This window comes from Scyliorhinus torazame, chromosome 7 (assembly GCF_047496885.1).
Source record: "Scyliorhinus torazame isolate Kashiwa2021f chromosome 7, sScyTor2.1, whole genome shotgun sequence".
Taxonomy (NCBI): domain Eukaryota; kingdom Metazoa; phylum Chordata; class Chondrichthyes; order Carcharhiniformes; family Scyliorhinidae; genus Scyliorhinus; species Scyliorhinus torazame.
In genome coordinates, this window is record NC_092713.1 from 119,656,585 (window position 1) to 119,674,800 (window position 18,216).

Sequence of the window (18,216 nt, forward strand, 5' to 3'; positions counted from 1 at the left end):
ACTTAAAAGTTCACACTTTAAAATATTCCATGCGGAATACAAGATTTAATTTGTTAACATGTTGCAAAATGTTTTATGGAAATGAGCAATACCTGCATGTATATTCGCCACTGCACTCTGAGGACTTTTGCAGATGTTGTCTGTTGCTACAACAGAGATTGTATAATATTCACCACACTCCAGCTGTGGGATTTGAGCCTTTGTATCGCTGGTGTTGAATGAAGCTGTGACTCTTTGACTATCTCGAGCGGTCACAGTGTATAACTTTGCTCCATCCGTGACATCCCACGAGAAGGATACTGCATTTGAATCACAGTTCAGCTCAGCTTTTAGATTCTCAGGAATGCATGGTGCTGTTTAGAAAATACAAATTAATATTAATCTTCCCTGTTCTGTAAATATTACAATTAATAAATGTAAAAGCATTTCCATGATATTATTTAAGGATTAATAGCATTACCAGTTTGGATTTGAGCAGAAGTGCTTGAAAAGCCAGTCCGGCTGTAACTGAGTGTTGTTACAGTTATGTTATAGGTCTGTCCACAGTGTAAATCCAGCATTTCATAGCGTGTCTCTGTTGTGTTGTGAGAGTGTGTATGTCCATCACCGCCTTCTGCAGTTACATCATATAATATCGCTCCATCAGTGCGTCCCCATGATGCTACCACTCGATTTGAATTACAGACTACGTTCACAATGATTTCATCTGGGGCACACGGTACTGTAGGAAATACATTAATCAAAACATTAACATTCATAGGGTTCATGTGAGAAATTGTCTTGGCCTTATGATACTTGCCAATGTCTCATTGAGCTAAAACCACTTTGATAAAGCAGTCATCACTATAATCCACATTGCAACCCAGATATTGTTAATTGGGGCCAACAAATTTCCGCTCAGGACTTTGGGTCACTTTGACCTTTAATAAGTTTGACCACTAAGTTGCCAATGGTTTTCTCCGAACATTAAATCTTTGCATCAATAATTCCAGAAAACTAAAGAAGAATGCTAATCTCAAAATCCTTAGTTTGATTGCTATTACCCAAAGTGATTAGGGAAGATTGATGTGGTACAGACTAAATGGGGATGGCATCAATCAGTGGGTCTTGACTCAGGACATTTGTATCGTAGGTACTTTTAAATTATGCCCAATTGAGTGAGTTCAATGGGTGTCTGCAATGGAATCTAGTGATACATTTAGACAGCAACGCAGTTATAAACCAGCAAAGGTCAGATTTCAGCACTTAGTGAAGGCGATCAGATGGCTGCCTCAGCAGGGAGTTGGCGCTTGCTAACATTCAATAGCTGTGACCTTGCTGCACAGAATGCCAACAATACCACATGGACTACATCCCAAAAATAAATCTTTTAATAGTGAAGTGTTTTGAGATGTTCTGAGGAGATGAAAGTTTTTATATGAAGTCAGTTCTTTCCCTTCTACATTACCTGTCCAAATATCATAACTGGAGCCTTGGATGCTGCTGCAGTTTTCACCAAATGCGAGTACAGAGATGCTGTATATTTGGCTGCAGTGAAGGTCTGGGATTAGACAGTGTGTTTCTGATGTGGTACAGGTGGCTGTGTGTCCATCACTCCCCTCTGCTGTTGCAGTGTACGACACTGTGAGATTACCCGGCTCCCATGTTACAAAGGCAATGACAGTGTCAATATCAACGTGCACGTTCTGAGGGGGACATGGTACTTTTGGGAGGAGGAAAGAAAAATGAAAATTTGTGTATTAGTCTTATTATAATAACAACAACGTATATTTTAATAGCACCTTTGGCATAATAAAATCTTTTACGATCTTTCACAGGAATATTACAAATTTAAGCATGACATAGGCTATCTAAGGATGATCCAATTCTTGGACAAAGAGATTGTTGTAAAGGGGGAATGTAAGGTAGCGAGGCAGAGAGGTTTAGGGAGGATATTCTAGAGTTTAGAGTCTGGGCAAATGAAGGCAGGGCCGTCAATGGTGGTGTGATTAAAATTGGGGATGCAAAAGAGGCCAGAATTAGAGGAGCTCAGATATCTTGAAGGGTTGTGGGCTGGAACAGATTACAGAGATAGGAACGGACAAGGCCATAAAGCATTGTTAAAATGAGAATGAGAATTTTAAAATCAAAATGTTGTTTGATTGTGTGATGAATATTACGTTCGCCGCAGAATGTGGTTTGAAATAAGGCAACAGAAATTAATACAACCAGTATTTTAATTCAAAATAGAATAAAACCACTTCAGCTAAAGGTCGTCCAGAAGTCACCATTTTAAGGGAGAAATTCCTAGCTGACTTCAAGGATCATCAATACATTCCAAACAAATACAGGATAAGGAAAACCTTGCTTTGCCACACCGCAAATTCTCTAGATCACTCCCCTACACCTATAATTATTCAAACCATGAGGACAGGACATTCTTCAGATAAACAATACACAAATCCTACCTTAACTATATAACTCTTGACACTTAGAATAAGACCCTCAAAGAAGTGTCTGTTTGACAATCTATATATCTAAGAAACATGGCAACACTGAAAAGAGACAGATCTCTATATGAGTCCCTCTTTGCCAATATATCTTAAGACACCTGACATTCACGCAGACACTAACATCATTAAAACATATATTGATGATAATACATCAAATTAGCCATTTGGCTATAGGCAATCAACCAACAATAAGTGATAAGACAAGAAAGACAGTCCTTGACCGATTAGAAAGTTTTATGTATATAAGGAGGCACTTTAGCGAAAGTTACCTCTCTTCTTCAGTGCTACTGAAGGGAGGAAAGTTCTGTTCAAATCAGCTTGCCTCGTCAGACAAAGACCATTGTGGTTTTTGTAAGTATGTTTCTGTTAAACTTCTTAGAAATGTATTAGCAATTGATAGGAGATATTTTAGGATTTTCCATGTTTTAGATATCTCGGGCGCGATTCTCCACTCCCGCGCCGGTTGGGAGAATTGCCTGGGCCGCCAAAATTTCCCGGGACACCGGTCCGACACCCTCCCGTGATTCTCCCAAGCGGCGGGAACGGCCCCGTCGAGTTCCGCGGGCCACAGGCCGGAGAATCGCCGGAGACACCCAAAACGGTGATTCTCCAGCACCCCCGCTATTCTCAGGCCCGGGTGGGCTGAGCGGCCAGGCCAAAACGGCGGGTTCCCCCCGGCGCCATCCACACCTGGTCGCTGCCGTCGTGAATGGTGCGTGAACGCTGGGGGGGTGGGGGGCGGCCTGCGGGGGGGATCCTGCACCAGGGGGTACCTTAAATGTGGCATGGCCCACGATCGGTGCCCACCGATCGTCGGGCCGTCCTCTCTGAAGGAGGACCTCCTTCCTTCCGCGGCCCCGCAAGATCCGTCAGCCATCTTCTTGCGGGGCGCATGCGCGGATGACGCCAGTTATGCGCCGCCGGCCGCGTCATCTATGCGGCGCCGCCTTTACATGGGCGACAAGGCCTGGCGCGTGTAGATGACGCGGCCCCAATCCTAGCCCATTGTCAGGGCCTGAATCGGTCGGGATCGGGGCCGTTTCATGCCGTCGTGAACCTCGACGGCGTTCACGGCGGCGCGGCCACTTCGGCGCGGGAGTGGAGAATCCCGCCCCTCATTCTCTTAAGAGAAGTTAGTGTGTTAGCAGATAACAAAGGACTGTTAATGATTTTATATTATTAACAGATAACTAAAGACTGTATTTTTAACTCTGCAATTCTGTATGTATCAATTGGGAATATTTTACAATAAAAATACTTTGATTAAAATTATACTGTGTAGACTTACTTTCAAAGTTTAAAATCCTGGACACTCATTTAGGAAGTCTTAAATGACTAGGACCCACGACAACAGAGGTAACGATTTAATTATGAGTGACGTATCTGAACTTTTCCCATAAAAAGTAACTGAGATCCTGTTTGACTGTCTGAGACCCGGAAAAGCATTCTCCCTTTGTGAGATCTATTTTGAGTCTCAGCAGAGACACGGATTTTCCTCTTTTGGTGGGATAGCCTAGAGCATAAGTTATAAATAACTATTCACATTGTCAGGTCCGGAATAACCCAAATCCGTCACAATTGGAGCCAGTGGAAGGTCAGCGAGCACAGAAGTGACAGAGGAGTAGAATGTGGCGCAAGCTAAGACACAGGCAGCAGAGTTTGGATGATCGCTAGCTTATGGTGTGCAGAATATGGAAGATCAGCCAGGCATGCCAGTCAAGAGGTAGAGGAAACATGAATGAGGGTTTCAGCAGCATATCAGCTGAGAACAGGACAATATTACAAATGTAGAAATCGTCAATCTTCGTGCTGGCATGAAAAGGAGGTTGGAAGCTTATCTTGGGGTCAAGTGTTACACCAAGGTTGTGAACAGACTGGCTTAATCTCAGATTTCTACCAGAGAAAAGATAGAGTTGGCATTAAGAGACATGGTTTGGAGCAGAGATGAATGCAATTCATTTTGGAAGGTCTAATGCAGGTAGGGAATATACAGTGAATGGTAGAACCCTCAAGAGTATTGAAAGTCAGAGAGATCTAGGAGTACAGGTCCACAGGTCACTGAAAGGGGCAACACAGGTGGAGAAGGTAGTCAAGAAGGCATACGGCATGCTTGCCTTTATTGGCCGGGACATTGCGTATAAGAATTGGCAAGTCATGTTGTAGCTGTATAGAACCTTAGTTAGGCCACACTTGGAGTATAGTGTTCAATTCTGGTCGCCACACTACCAGAAGGATGTGGAGGCTTTAGAGAGGGTGCAGAAGAGATTTACCAGAATGTTGCCTGATATGGAGGGCATTAGCTATGAGGAGCGGTTGAATAAACTTGGTTTGTTCTCACTGGAACGAAGGAGGTTGAGGGGAGACCTAATAAGAGGTCTACAAAATTATGAGGGGCATAGACAGAGTGGACAGTCAGAGGCTTTTCCCCAGGGTGGATTGGTCAATTACTAGGGGCCATAGGTTTAAAGTGAGAGGGGCAAGGTTTAGAGTAGATGTACGAGGGAAGTTTTTTTACACAGAGGGTAGTGGGTGCCTGGAACTCGCTACCGGAGGAGGTGGTGGAAGCAGGGACGATAGTGACATTTAAGGGGCATCGTGACAAATACATGAATAGGATGTGAATAGAGGGATACGGACCCAGGAAGTGTAGAAGATTGTAGTTTAGTCGGGCAGCATGGTCGGCACGGGCTTGGAGGGCCGAAGGGCCTGTTCCTGTGCTGTACATTTCTTTGTTCTTTGTTCTTTGTTCAATGGCTTCACTCTTCCCAATATTTAATTGGAGGATATTTTTGCTCATCCAGTACGGGATGTGGGCTAATCAGTCTGATAACTTTTAAAAGGTGGAGGAGTCAGGAATGGTGGTGTTGAAGAAGAGTTAAGTGAAAACGAACTCTGCAATTTCAAATGATATTGGTCAGGGGAAGAATACTCCGGTTTCCTCCCACGGTCCAGGGATGTGCAGGTTGGTGGATTGGCCATGCTAAATTGCCCTTAGTGTCCAAAGGGGTTAGGTGGGGCTGCTGGCTTACGGGTGTGGGCTTAAGTTGGGTGCTCTATCCAAGGGCCGGTGCAGACTCGATGGGCCGAGTGGTCTCATTCTGCACTGTAAATACTATGTCTATTAAATAGGAGAGGGCCAAGGATAGATCCTTGGAGAGTACTAGAAGTGGCAATGCAGGAACAGGAAGAGAAGCCACTTCAAGTTACTCTCTGGCTCAACTGTCCTTATCTTGGGGTTGCATGGCTGTTCAATGAACATATGGTGAGAACAGCACTGCTCACACCATTAAACACTTGCGCATCACCTAGGCATCTGTCTAGGCGATGGTGCAATTTATTTTAAAAAGTGACTCTCTACTACGATTGGATAGATAAGAATGGAACCAGGTGAGAGCAGTCACAGCCAGCTAGTCTACAGTGGGGAAGCTTTGGAGGAGGATGGTGTGGTCAACTGTGTCTAAGGCTGCAGACAAGGTGAGAATCATAGAATTTACAGTGCAGAAGGAGGCCATTCAGCCCATCGAGTCTGCACCGGCCCTTGGAAAGAGCACCCCATTTAAGCCACAATTCCAACCTATCCCTGTAACCCAGTAACCCCACCCAACATTTTTGGACACTAAGGGCAATTTAGCATGGCCAATTCACATAATCTGCACATCTTTGGACTGTGGAAGAAAACCGGAGCACCCAGAGAAAACCCACACAGACACGGGGAGAACATGCAGACTCCGTACAGACAGTGACCCAAGCCGGAAATTGAACCTGGGACCCTGGAGCTATGAAGCAACTGTGCTAACCACTGTGCTACCGTGCTGCCCAGAAGAATAAGGAGGGAAAGTTTACCTTTGTCACGGTCACATAGGCTGCCTTCTGTGTCCTTGTGAGCTGTTGCTGTACTGTGACATGGGAGGAAGCTTGATTGTAGGGATGCAAATATGGATTTCCAGGAAAGATGGGAATGGATTTGGGAGGTGACGATACATTAAAGGGCCTTGGAAAGAAAAGGCAGGTTGGCAATGGGACATTAATTTGCATGGATAATGGGATCAGGTTTGGCTTTTTGAGGAGGGGGTGATGACGGCAGATCTTCGAGAGAGGGGTGACACCTCAATCTTTTCAATATTGGGTTACATGGGGACCAGGAGGGGAAGTTGGGTGATCAGCTGTTTAGTGAAACAAAGGTTGAGGCAACAGGAGTGGTACTCATTTGACAAGATGAACTCAGTGAGGGTAAGAGGAGAGATAGGTGAGAAACTGGAGAAAGATGCGAGTTCAGGGCGGGGTGGGCATGAAAGGAGGTTTGACCACTGGAGCTGATGGAAGGCAGGGACATGGAGGAGGCAGCTGCTCACAGGGTCCCGATCTTACTGAACTCTTTACACTTATTGTTTGAGGTGAGTTTGAAGGGGATAAGAGAGAACGGTTTCATACAAAATTCCAATGGTTCCCTTCAATATCAAACTCAGAAAATAAACACCAAATGAAGAGATCTTCATTACCATGCAATAACTATATTCCAATTCAGAAACACTCAAGTCAATATGGGCTGTAATTTCTGATCGGACATTTTGTTTGAAAGGCTCTAGAGGGGTTGCCTCATAGTGGAAGGGAAGAGGGGAAAACGTCTTTCTCCATTCTACAAGTGTGCCTTGCGGTTGCTAATACAGCGACCAGAGTATTCAGACTCTCTGCTGAGTAAGGTTACCACAGTGGTGAGAACAAACGTCATCATAATCTGCCAAATTACCATTCCGACCTTCCTGGACCTCAGATTTCATGACATTATTTGCAACAGGGCCGGTGTAATATTTCACAACACCACAAACCTGTTTAAAACGTTACCTGTTTCAGTTTCAAACGTGGAAGTGTTTACACTCTGGCAATGGCCATCCATTGCTTTGACAGTGATCAAATATATCTGACTGCAGTGTAGGTCCGTGAATTCACAGCTTGTCCCTGTTGTATTACACAGTGTCACATGTCCATCTTGTCCTTCTGCTGTTGTAATGTACCACAGAGCACCATCACTCTCCTCCCATGTCACTGTCGTACTCTTGGTGACGCAGTTTAGGCTGGTGTCAGTAAATTGGGGTGCACATGGAGCTGTAAAATACAGAAACACATGAGAGGACAAGAAATATCTACAGTCCAAAACATTCAAAACAAGAATGTCACTGTAATTATATTGGTGCTTCTGAACATTCAAGTCTGATCTCCTTTCCACAGTTGTTACTATACAATGGCTTTACAGAATCAATCTAATCTAACAATCAGTACACAGTCCTTCTTCCTTCTCTCCAGTGCCTGTTGGCATGTGACACTGATAAAGGATGTGCTTTTGTCTACTTCCATCGCTAGCTTTTCCTGGAACAGATTGCTGGTCGCTCGAGTTTGACGGGTGCCACTCTGCACCAAACATGGGGATTCTCCTGCTCTTATTGCCTGCCACAGGCGGAATGGAATGATGTACAGGCAGATAATCAAACTGTTTGGCCACATTATGAACACACCGCCTGTGGCCATCAAGTCTGGAGTGGGCTTGAACCTGGAACTCTGACTCAGAGGCAGGACCACTACCCACTGCACCGCAAGACCTTCTAAAGTACATGATCACGTCATTTAAAATGCTTCACAGTCGAAGAGAAAATAAAATGGGATTAGGCTACAAATAGGCAAGGGGATCATGATGTGCAATTAATCATAGTGCTGTAGGCCATCTTTGCGCCATTTGTAAATTTGAATGATTGTGAGGTTAAAAAGCGAGGTGCATTCCAGCCGCAGCATGTGCAGGAACTGGTTACGGACCATTTGGGAGCAGAAAGAGTGGAAGTGGCACAATATGCACAAAAGTGTGCCATTTGTGCACGGGATCCTCAAATACCAAGAGATATCAGTGAGATTGAAGTGATCCAAAAACGTGCTGCACAATTCTGTACAGGATGGGAAATACACGAGTCACATCCTTGACCAAAGATTTGGAATACAAATCACCACAGCAAAGGGGGCAAAATAGACTGACGGTGTTCAGCAATGACAGGACATGTAGTCACCCACATTACATCCAAACTACAGACCATTGATTTCCAAGGCAGTGTGCTCCCGTGATGTAGCACTCCAGACCTTGGTGCAACAAGTGGACAGAAAGCAAGAGATCCTCCTCCATTGAGCTGCCTGACACTCCAGTCTGGTATTACGAAAGCAGCGAGAGTCAGTGACCATTACAGTCAATGTCAGCCGTCTAGGACCAAGGAAGTAGATGCAGTGCAGGAAGAAATGTACTGATCCCACACGAGCAGTCAAGGTCAGCGAATGCCTTACCCGGCTTTTGCTTTCCTGTATGTCACCGTCACAGACTAATATCTGTATTCCAACAACATTTATATGGGCAGTGTTAGCTGAACTAGGCATGCCTTGCTGAAATTGTAGTCCTGATAATATAAACTTTTAAATGGAAATAATCTAACGAGGGGTATTGAAGATTTCCAATGATGGGGCTGTGACTATTTCCTTTGGCAGCTTGATCCACTGTGGGACTACCACCGTGCTAAATGGGATAGACTTCAAACAGGTCTAGCAACTCAAGACTGGGCATCCATGAGGCGCTGTGGGTCATCAGCAGCAGCAGAATTGTACTCAACCATACTCTGCAACCACATGGCCCGGCATATTCCCCACTTTACCATTACCACCAAGCCAGGGGATCAACCCTGGTTCAATGGAGAGAGCAGGAGGGCATGCCAGGCATAACACCAGGCCTACCGAAAAATGAGGTGTCGACCTGGTGAAGCTACAACACAGGACTACGTGTGTGCCAAACGGCATAAGCAGCAAGTAATAGACAGAATTAAGTGATTCCACATCAAACTCATCAGATCTAAGCTCTGTAGTCCTGCCACATCCAGCTGTGAATGGTGGTGAACAATTAAACAGCTCACTGGAGGAGGAGGCTACACAAGCATCCCTATCCTCAATGATGGAGGAGCCCAGCACATATGTGCAAAAGGCAAGGCTGAGGCACTCACAACAATATTCAGCCAGAAGTGCCGAGTGGATGATCCACCTCGGTCTCCTCCAGAGGTTCCAGCATCACAGATTTCAGTCGTCAGCCAATACGCTTCACTCCACGTGATGTCAAGAAACAGCTGAAGGCACTGGATACTGCAAAGGCCATGGGCTCTGACAATATTCCAGCAATATTGCTGAAGACTTGTGCTCCAGAACTTGCTGCGTCTCTAGCCAAGCTGTTCCAGTACAGCTACAACACTAGCACCTATCCGGCAATGTGGAAAATTGTCCAGGTGTGTCTTGTACACAGGAAACAGGACAAATCCAACCCAGCCAATTACCGCCCCATCAGTCTACTCCCCATCATCAGCAAAGTGATGGAAGGAGTTATCAACACTGCTATCAAGCAGCACATACTCAGCAATAACCTGCTTATGGATGCTCAGTTTGGGTTCCACCAGGGTCACTCAGCTCCTGACCTCATTATAGCTTTGGTTCAAACATGGACAAAAGAGCTGAATGCCACATCAGATGTGAGAATGACTGCCCTTGACATCAAGGCAGCATTTGTCCGAGTATGGCATCAAGAAGCCCTCGCTAAACAGGAATCAATGGGAATCCGGGGAAAACTCTCCATTGGTTCGAGTCATACCTGGCACAAAGGAAGATGGTGGTTGTGGTGGTTGGAGGTTAATCATCTCAGCTCCAGGACTTCACTGCAGGAGTTCCTCAGGGTAGTGTCCCCGGCCCAACCATCTTCAGCTGCTTCATCAATGACCTCCCTTCCATCATAAGGTCAGAAGTGGGGATGTTTGCGAATGACTGCACAATGTTCAGCACCATTCATGACTCCTCAGATAATGAAGCAGTCCATGTCCAAATGCAGCAAGACCTGGACAATATCCAGGCGTGGGCTGACAAGCAGCAAGGTACATTCGTGCCACACAAGTGCGAGGCAATGGCCTTCTCCTACAAGTGAGGATCTAACCACCGCCCCTTGACATACAATAGCATTAGCATCGCTGAATCTCCCACAATCAACATCCTGGGGGTTACCATTGATCAGAAACTGAACTGGACTAGCCACATTAATACTGTGGCTACCAAGGTAGGTCAAAGACTAAGAAACCTACTGTGAGTAACTCACCTCCTGACCCCCCAAAGCCTGTCCGCCATCTACAAGGCACATGTCAGGAGTGTAATGGAATACTCTCAAATTGCCTGGATGAGTGCAGTTCCAACAACACTCAAGAAGCTTGACACCATCCAGGACAAAGCAGCCCGCTTGATTGCTATCCCTTCCACAAACATTCAATCCCTCTACCACCGACAAACAGTGGCAGCTGTGTGTACCATTTACAGGATGCACTGCAGTAACTCACCAAAGTTCCTTAGACAATGCCCACACCCATCTAGAAGGACAAGAGCAGTAGAAACCTGGGAACCCCACCACCTGGAGGTTCCCCTCCAAGTCACTCACCACCCTGATTTGGAAACATATCGCCGCTCCTTCACTGTCGCTGGGGCAACATCCTGGAACTCCCATCCTAACAGCATATTGGGTGCACCTACACCTCGAGGACGGCAGAAATTCAAGAAGACAACTCATCACCACCTTCTGAAGGACAACTAGGGATGGGCAATAAATGCTGGCCTAACCAGCAATGCCCACATCCCGTAAATGAATTAAAAAAAAGATTGTCCTTGGGAAGAAAGATTGTGAATACACTTGGCGGAATCTTAAGACAAATTCGCAAAGTGTCCATTCCAGTGAGACAAAGGGCGAGATTCCCATGAGTTCTCATGGAATTTTGAGCCTCTCCAGCAAAGGCTTCTTTCTCCATGTGAATCATGCCATGCTCTTGGCAGTCTCCTGCTGATTCGCTCTCCCCGTGAAGCTTACAATCACTGGGGAGCTCCATATAAACGCCTCCCCAGGACATGCTCAGGAGCCGTTCAAGGGGATGGCTGCCGGAAAGCCAGCATTGCGTTTCTCAGAGGGAGCCATGACCAGACTCCTGGATTCTGTGCAGCAGAGATGGGACGTTCTGTGCATTCCAGAAAGTGCCCACCAGCAACGTGCCCGCTGCCCGCCGCCCGGGAGGGTAGTGCAGCTTTAGTCAGTGCCAGACCCCTGCAGAAGGGGATGGGGCAGCAGTGCAGTATAAAGATTAATGACCTTAAGTAGAGTGCTCTTTCCAAGGGCCAGTGCAGACTTGATGGCCTCCTTCTGCACTGTAAATTCTATGATTCTATGACCTTCTTTGCACGGTCAGGGTGTCTGCCATCTGCATCTCTTAAAGCACCCCCTCACCCCACCTTCCACCTCCGAGGTGGGCTCACACCCAGTCACCTCGCGGGTTGGCCAAGTGTCAGGAGACCCTCTTCCCACGACCCTCCACCAACCACCTTGGTGCCCCCCTGTCTCAACTCCGCTCCTCACATTCTTTTCAGAGTACCCAATTCATTTTTTCCAATTAAGGGGCAATTTAGCGTGGCCAATCCACCTATCTTTGGGTTGTGGGGTGAAACCCACGCAAACACAGGAAGAATGTGCAAACTCCACACGGACAGTGACGCAGAGCCGATTTCGAACCTGGGACCTTGGCGCCGTGAGGCAGCAGTGCTAACCACTGCGCCACCGTGCTGCCCGCTCCTCACATTCTTGCTCCCACTCCCAGTTCCACACATGCCATTCCTCAACCATCTGAACTGGCAAAATGCCTGCCTACACTCTCCTCCTGCAGGACAAAATCAAACACAACAGATGTGAGAGGGCTTAGCCACCCGGAGTCATATGGGATTCTCCGCACCCACACCAACCCCCCATGAGTAAAGAGCCCTCGAGCTGGCCGGGGAGGAACCTGACCATGTTTATGCTGATGGCGAAGTGAGGGCAGCGGGCAAAAGTGAGAACCCCAAGGACAAACAGTCATTCCTGAAATCTCATTTGAGTAAACAGCTCACATCATTTATTCCCTGCAATGTACTAATGTTATCTCCCTTCCCTTCCTGGGCAATCAAGAGAGCAGATGTAATCATCCTCACCCCCCCCCCCCCCCCCCCCCCCCCTGCCTCGAATCACCAGGCCCGAGCAGCTCAGAGGGGAATTCTCAAATATAACCATGGAAGAGGAGTCACAGCTGTCACCCGTACCCGCCACCAGTGCAGATACCCACAGCTCGGTGGGATTAAGTGGTAGGCAGGCTTCTAGGTCATTCACTGTTGAGCACCTCTGCTGAAGATCCATAGCAAGTGGAGGCAGAGACATCCCAGAGATCCATCATTTGGAGGGATACTGGAGCCCAGGAGATTGTTGAATCCCTGACCGATGACATGCCCCTGGGTCTGTTCGTCTCAGAGCTGATGGAACTGCAGAGGCAGAGTTGTGAGCATCAGGAAGGGATAAAATCATCTCTCCTGGGAACGTAAGCCTGACTGGAGGAGTCCAATTGCTTCTGACCATGGAGATGGCACAGTCAATGCAATTCAACGAGGCCCACACTGCAAGGATGACATCCACAGTGAAGACCTTGGCGCAGGACGCGCATTCCATGGCGGGAGGTGTCCACTCCATAGCTCAGCTCATGACCTCCATTGCTGAGGGCATGAACTCCCTGGCTGAGGGCATGAGCTCCACGGTGCAGGCACTGGTGGGAATCCATAATGTCAGCGGCAGAGGATGGCGGAGCTTCTGGATCTCACTCCGGCTGCCCCTCTATCCTTTGGTCTGGGGCCCCCGGGCAGCCCAAGATCCTCCACCCAGGTGACACCAGGGGTGTACAATCCATCTGACACTCCCCTCCCTGTGAGCGATGCACCTCTAGCCCTGAATACCAAGGAGGGTAGCACTGCAACACCTGTGCTGCCTGAAGGTAGGCCCGGGCCATCAAGTTCCAGCCCCCCAGGAGGTGCCCGCCAAAGTGATCTCAGGCAACAGGGCGTGGAGGGCAGCAGACAGCCTCAACCACAGCTGTGGATCCTGGGGAAATACCTAGACATAGTGTGAGGTTTACGAAGTGTAAGAAACTGTCGGCACCTCGTGGGTACGGGTGAGCAGAGGCACTAGTTAAGGCAAAAAAACCACATCACTTTGTTCACTAGCCGATCCTCGACACTGTCATTTCACGGCATCGTGCTCCGCAAACCCCCTCACGCACTCATCGCTTCATCACTGTGGAGCGTGAGAGTGGCAGTGCTATGTCTCCCCCACCTCCCACACTGATGATTCAGTTGAGATGCGCTGCTGCCAGCAGCGTTTCTAAACCCCAAAATAAGCCATTTCCTTGGCAAGACGTGTTCAGCTCTCTGTCAGGCAGGAGTCAGACATATCACCGAGGAAGACAGGAGCTCAGTCTTCAATGCTCCTGCAGAGTCTGACCAATGGCTTTAGCACCCTGGCCGTGCTATCGGCACCATTACAGAAAGCTCCCGCTGGCACCACACTAATACTGTGATAGCAGTCCCCACAGTGGGATATTTCCACAGCCCTAGTTCTGTTCATCCCCGAACTAGCTCAGCGGCCCAAGAAAGCCCTGGCCATAGCCTGAGGACCTTCCTCCTCCCCTTCTCCTCATCCGAGGAGATGTGGCTCTCCTCCATCTGCTCCTATTCCAGGTGGTCCACCCTCTACAACGCCAAGCTGTGGAGAGCACAGCAGACCACATTATGCGGGACACTCTCTGGGGGCTGTACTGGAGAGCACCCCCCGACTGGTCCAGACACCGGAAACACATCTTCAACTGTCTAATCCCCTGCTCAACCAGCACGCGTGTTGATGCATGAGCCTCATTGTAGCGAGTCTCCGCCTCAGTTTGTGGCCTCCCCACCCGCATCATCAACCACCTTATTGGGTATCCCTTGTCCCCAAGGAGTCATCCCACCAGCCACTTCCCTCAAACACGTCTGGGACCCACGAGGGCCTCAGGATATAACTGCTATGGACACTCCCTGGGAAACAGGCACGAACAATCTGGATGTTGAGGAAGTGATGTCCCTTGTGGTTCATGAATGGCATCACATAATGCCATGATACTGCAGGGTCATATGGGCGCAGTCTATCACACCCTGTACCTGGGGCATGCCAGCTAAGTGGGAGATGTCCATGGTCCTGGCATCTTGGCTCTTCTGGTCCTAGTTGATATACATGTTGGTCCTCACATAAAGGTAATCTGGTACCTCCCTGATGCATTTGCGTGTGGTTAGCTGGGCAATGCCACACAGATCATCAGTGCTGTTCTGAAATGAGCTGCTTGCACAGAAGTTCAGGTGGCAGTAACTTTAAGGACCATGGGCAGTGGGTGTCCACCCATCCCATGTGGTGCCAGCTCCTGTAGGACTTGGCAAAGGTGCCATCACCTGGCACAGTCTTCTCTGGCACTCTGGTTCCGACATTTGTAGGTAGGAAGTCCAATTTCGAAAGACCCTTGGCCGGTGCAGTCTCAAATATGGCTGTTCCCTCTGTGGTGCTGCTCCCTATAGAGGCAAGGGCCCAGCCTCACCTTCCTCTGCAGGGCGCTGGTCCTGGCTGTGTGCAGCAGCACATCTCTGTCTCTGCTACTGCTCTATCGCAGTCAACTCGACAGGCTCCACGATTCTCCAGAATCATGCACTGAAAAGAGAAGGAAACTAAAGAGAGCAGTGAGGATTCCTGAGACGGGCCTGGCCCTCCGACCTCTGTTCCTCTGGGACGTCCACCATGTGTTTCCCCCTTAGTGAATGCCGATCCATTAAGCCAGTCATTTTCAAACTCAGAATCGCAACCTGCAGGCGGGTGACTCGAGGGTCACGGAGCCACGGTCATGGCGTTCCCGATCGTGGGAATAAGTGCCCAATGGCCGAGCAGATTAAAAAAAAAAATTCGATGGAGTCTTCCCACAAGAAGCGACGGCAGGGAGCAGGTCACGTGTCCAGTACACTGACATCACGTGTTCTGGGCGCGAAATTACTGAGGAGAGCTTCCTCCGTTTTGTAGCTGCCAGCAAGCAGGCAACAGGACTGTATGAAGAACTGAAGATAGATCTTTTTGGACTAAGGAAGAGAAGGCCAGAGACACAAACAGGCCAGGATCTCAGCACTGAATCTGCTGGAAAGAGTGCTCGCTAATGACAAGCTAATGTATTAAAATGAGGTTCCCAGGCTTCCGCACCGCGATTCGCATTGTTCCATCAGAGGAAAATTCCAGAATCCAAATGCGCTGGAGAGAATTTTTAAACTCTCGCCCCCGCCGGGTTTCTCACAGGCGGAGAACGCGGGCTCAAATTCACCCCACCCACTCTCTTGGAAACATAATGAGCTGGATTCTCCATCAGCGGGATCCTCCGTTTCGCCGGCAGTGCACTCACGCCCGCGGATTCCTATTCCAAATACGTAAGGATGTGACACTGGTGTATTTCCCATTCTGATTCGTGCAGAATTGTGCAACACATCTTCAGATTGCTTCAGTCTTATTTATATCTCTTGGCATGCAAGGTTCTCCCACACTACTTGCAACTCTAAGCGTGGATGAACAAATGTTTGGTAAGCTATAACTCTGACAAATGAAGCTCACACATTTCTCTATTCAGCACAACCCATTTCTTTACCTACCAGCAGTCATTACCAAACACAATGCAGACCTCCCATTCATAGTCTCACCTCACCCTCACACTTGGAACACTGCTGCACACCCACATCTCACAGTTAGTTGTCTGCACGAAGGGGAAACACCCACTGTCCTGGCAAAGCCACGTACACGCGCCATCTGCTTCTCTCTGGTCAGAGAGAACACAATGAATTCCCTCTGCTTGCATAAATAGTGTCAGTCACCTCTCTTCTGCAGCAGTGGCAATTAGTGGGCGAACTGAGGCATGTTACATGGCCAGAGAATCACGCCCTGGATAGTTTGTTCTTCCGTCCCACCCCAGCACATGGCCACCCACATTTTCCACAGCATCACTGGAGGATCTGGACAAAATCAACTTCAGGGCCACGGATATCTTTTTAAAAAATATAAATTTAGAGTACCCAATTCCTTTTTTCCAATTAAGGGGCAATTTAGCGTGGCCAATCCACCTTCCCTGCACATCTTTGGGATGTGGGAGTGGGACCCACACAAACACGGGGAGAATGTGCAAACTCCACACGGACAGTGATCCAGGGCCAGGATCGAACCCGGGTCCTCGGTGCCATGAGGCAGCAGTGCTAACCACTGCACCACTGTGCTGCCCCATCACGGACATCTTCACAGCCACTGGCAGTTCCACTCTTGCCCTGATCTGAGGTTGCGGATCTGGTTACAAGAGATGGCAAAGTTCCGTGAGCGCCTCCTTCTTAAAATGCAGACACACTGCTTCTGGCTGAGGTTGAGTTGGTTGTTCCTCAAAGACTCTTGCTGAGAGCATTTCAATCCTTCCTCTTCTTCCCTTTACAAGCAATTTACCCTTTTCTGAGCTGCCTCTGCTTTATCTCCCTCACATACTGCAGACTGAAGGGAATGGTAACAGCAGCACCCATGACTGGGAGCAAGTGGTCAAAATCAAAACCATATCACATCATTTGTTGTTGATTCCAAAACTTTAAGCAACTCTGGAATCCATCACTGCTACATGCAACTGACGTCACGTGCTGCCTACTCTATGTACTTGGCACATGCTCCAATACCTGTACTGATACCCTCCAAAAGAGTAAGTTTGGTGGGAATTTATGCACATGGCATGAATAGCATTTTGGTGCCAAAGGTATGGGTGCTGTGGAGCCCAAGATTTTAGCCAAACTAATTTATTTAAGCAGCAGCCTTCTTTGACATAGCTATCTGCAAGGACACCCTGTGTCCCATCTTACAAGATATCATCTTGCACAGAACTCCTGTTATCCCAATCCTCCAATGTCTCCCTATCCCAAAGCAATTCCTCCAGTACAAGGAGTGGCATGGTGCCACAGTGAGGTGCCCATTTAACTATGATTGCCAATTCCCTATTAGTTATAGCCTACAGCCACGTGGCCAGAGGCCTCAGCAGTCGGTGGGGGTTATAGGTGGTCATTGGGTTTGAAGGGCAGGGACAGGGGTTGCCCCCAGAATGGGTAACATGAACCAGGAGTTGGCATGGTGGTGCCGTGAGCAGTTGCCTCCCCCGTTGCCCCCAGCGCACTCCCCACTGCCTCATTGACAGCCCAGCCCTTCGGAGAGTCCCAACCCCGCCACCGAGCACTGGGGTGGCAAGGCCAGCGCCCCTGGGCACTTTGCCTGTGAGCAAAGATGTCTACTCTCCTCCTCGGCTCCCCACAGAAGACCTTCCGCCAGGTTCACGTTTGTCAAAAGGAGTACTAATCGGCGCCAGCGTGACCACTTGCTGGGAGGCTGCTGAATGACAGGAAGCCACTTGATATGGGGTGGTTCTTGTTAATTGTATGGAAATGAACATAAGTGGTGATAATTGGTTTCTCGCTACACCATGGCGAGATTACGAATTTGCCTATGGGAGCGGGCCAGTTGCATCACAAATTGTTTGATGTCTGGCACGGATTGCGTTTTTGGCCTCTCCCCCTATTCACCGGCCTCGTTTCGCTTGAGCAAGATCGCAATGAGGCCGGAGAATCGCGCGCACTGGATATTTTGTTCTTCCCTCACACCCCAGCTCATGGTCACCCACATTTTCCACAGATTCACTGAAGACATCAGGGAGCTGCTGCGTGGAATTAATTTGGACTTATCACCTCGCTGCCTATTCACAAAAAGACT

General features: G+C 48.2%; 1 protein-coding gene and 1 non-coding gene across 2 annotated transcripts in view; one reads left to right on the forward strand and one right to left on the reverse strand.

Annotated features, from left to right (window-relative positions):
* Positions 1–18,216, reverse strand: part of LOC140426523 (uncharacterized) — a 210,174-nt gene that overhangs the window by 85,155 nt on the left and 106,803 nt on the right. Inside the window, exons 23-26 of the mRNA XM_072511403.1 lie at positions 7,335–7,595; positions 1,448–1,702; positions 461–721; positions 93–353 (exon numbers count right to left, since the gene is read on the reverse strand). Of these exons, the coding sequence (XP_072367504.1) occupies positions 93–353; positions 461–721; positions 1,448–1,702; positions 7,335–7,595 (1,038 nt within the window). The remainder of the gene's footprint in view (positions 1–92; positions 354–460; positions 722–1,447; positions 1,703–7,334; positions 7,596–18,216) is intronic.
* Positions 5,711–5,836, forward strand: LOC140427535 (U4atac minor spliceosomal RNA). The gene has a single exon (XR_011948554.1). It is a non-coding gene; the product is annotated as a U4atac minor spliceosomal RNA (small nuclear RNA).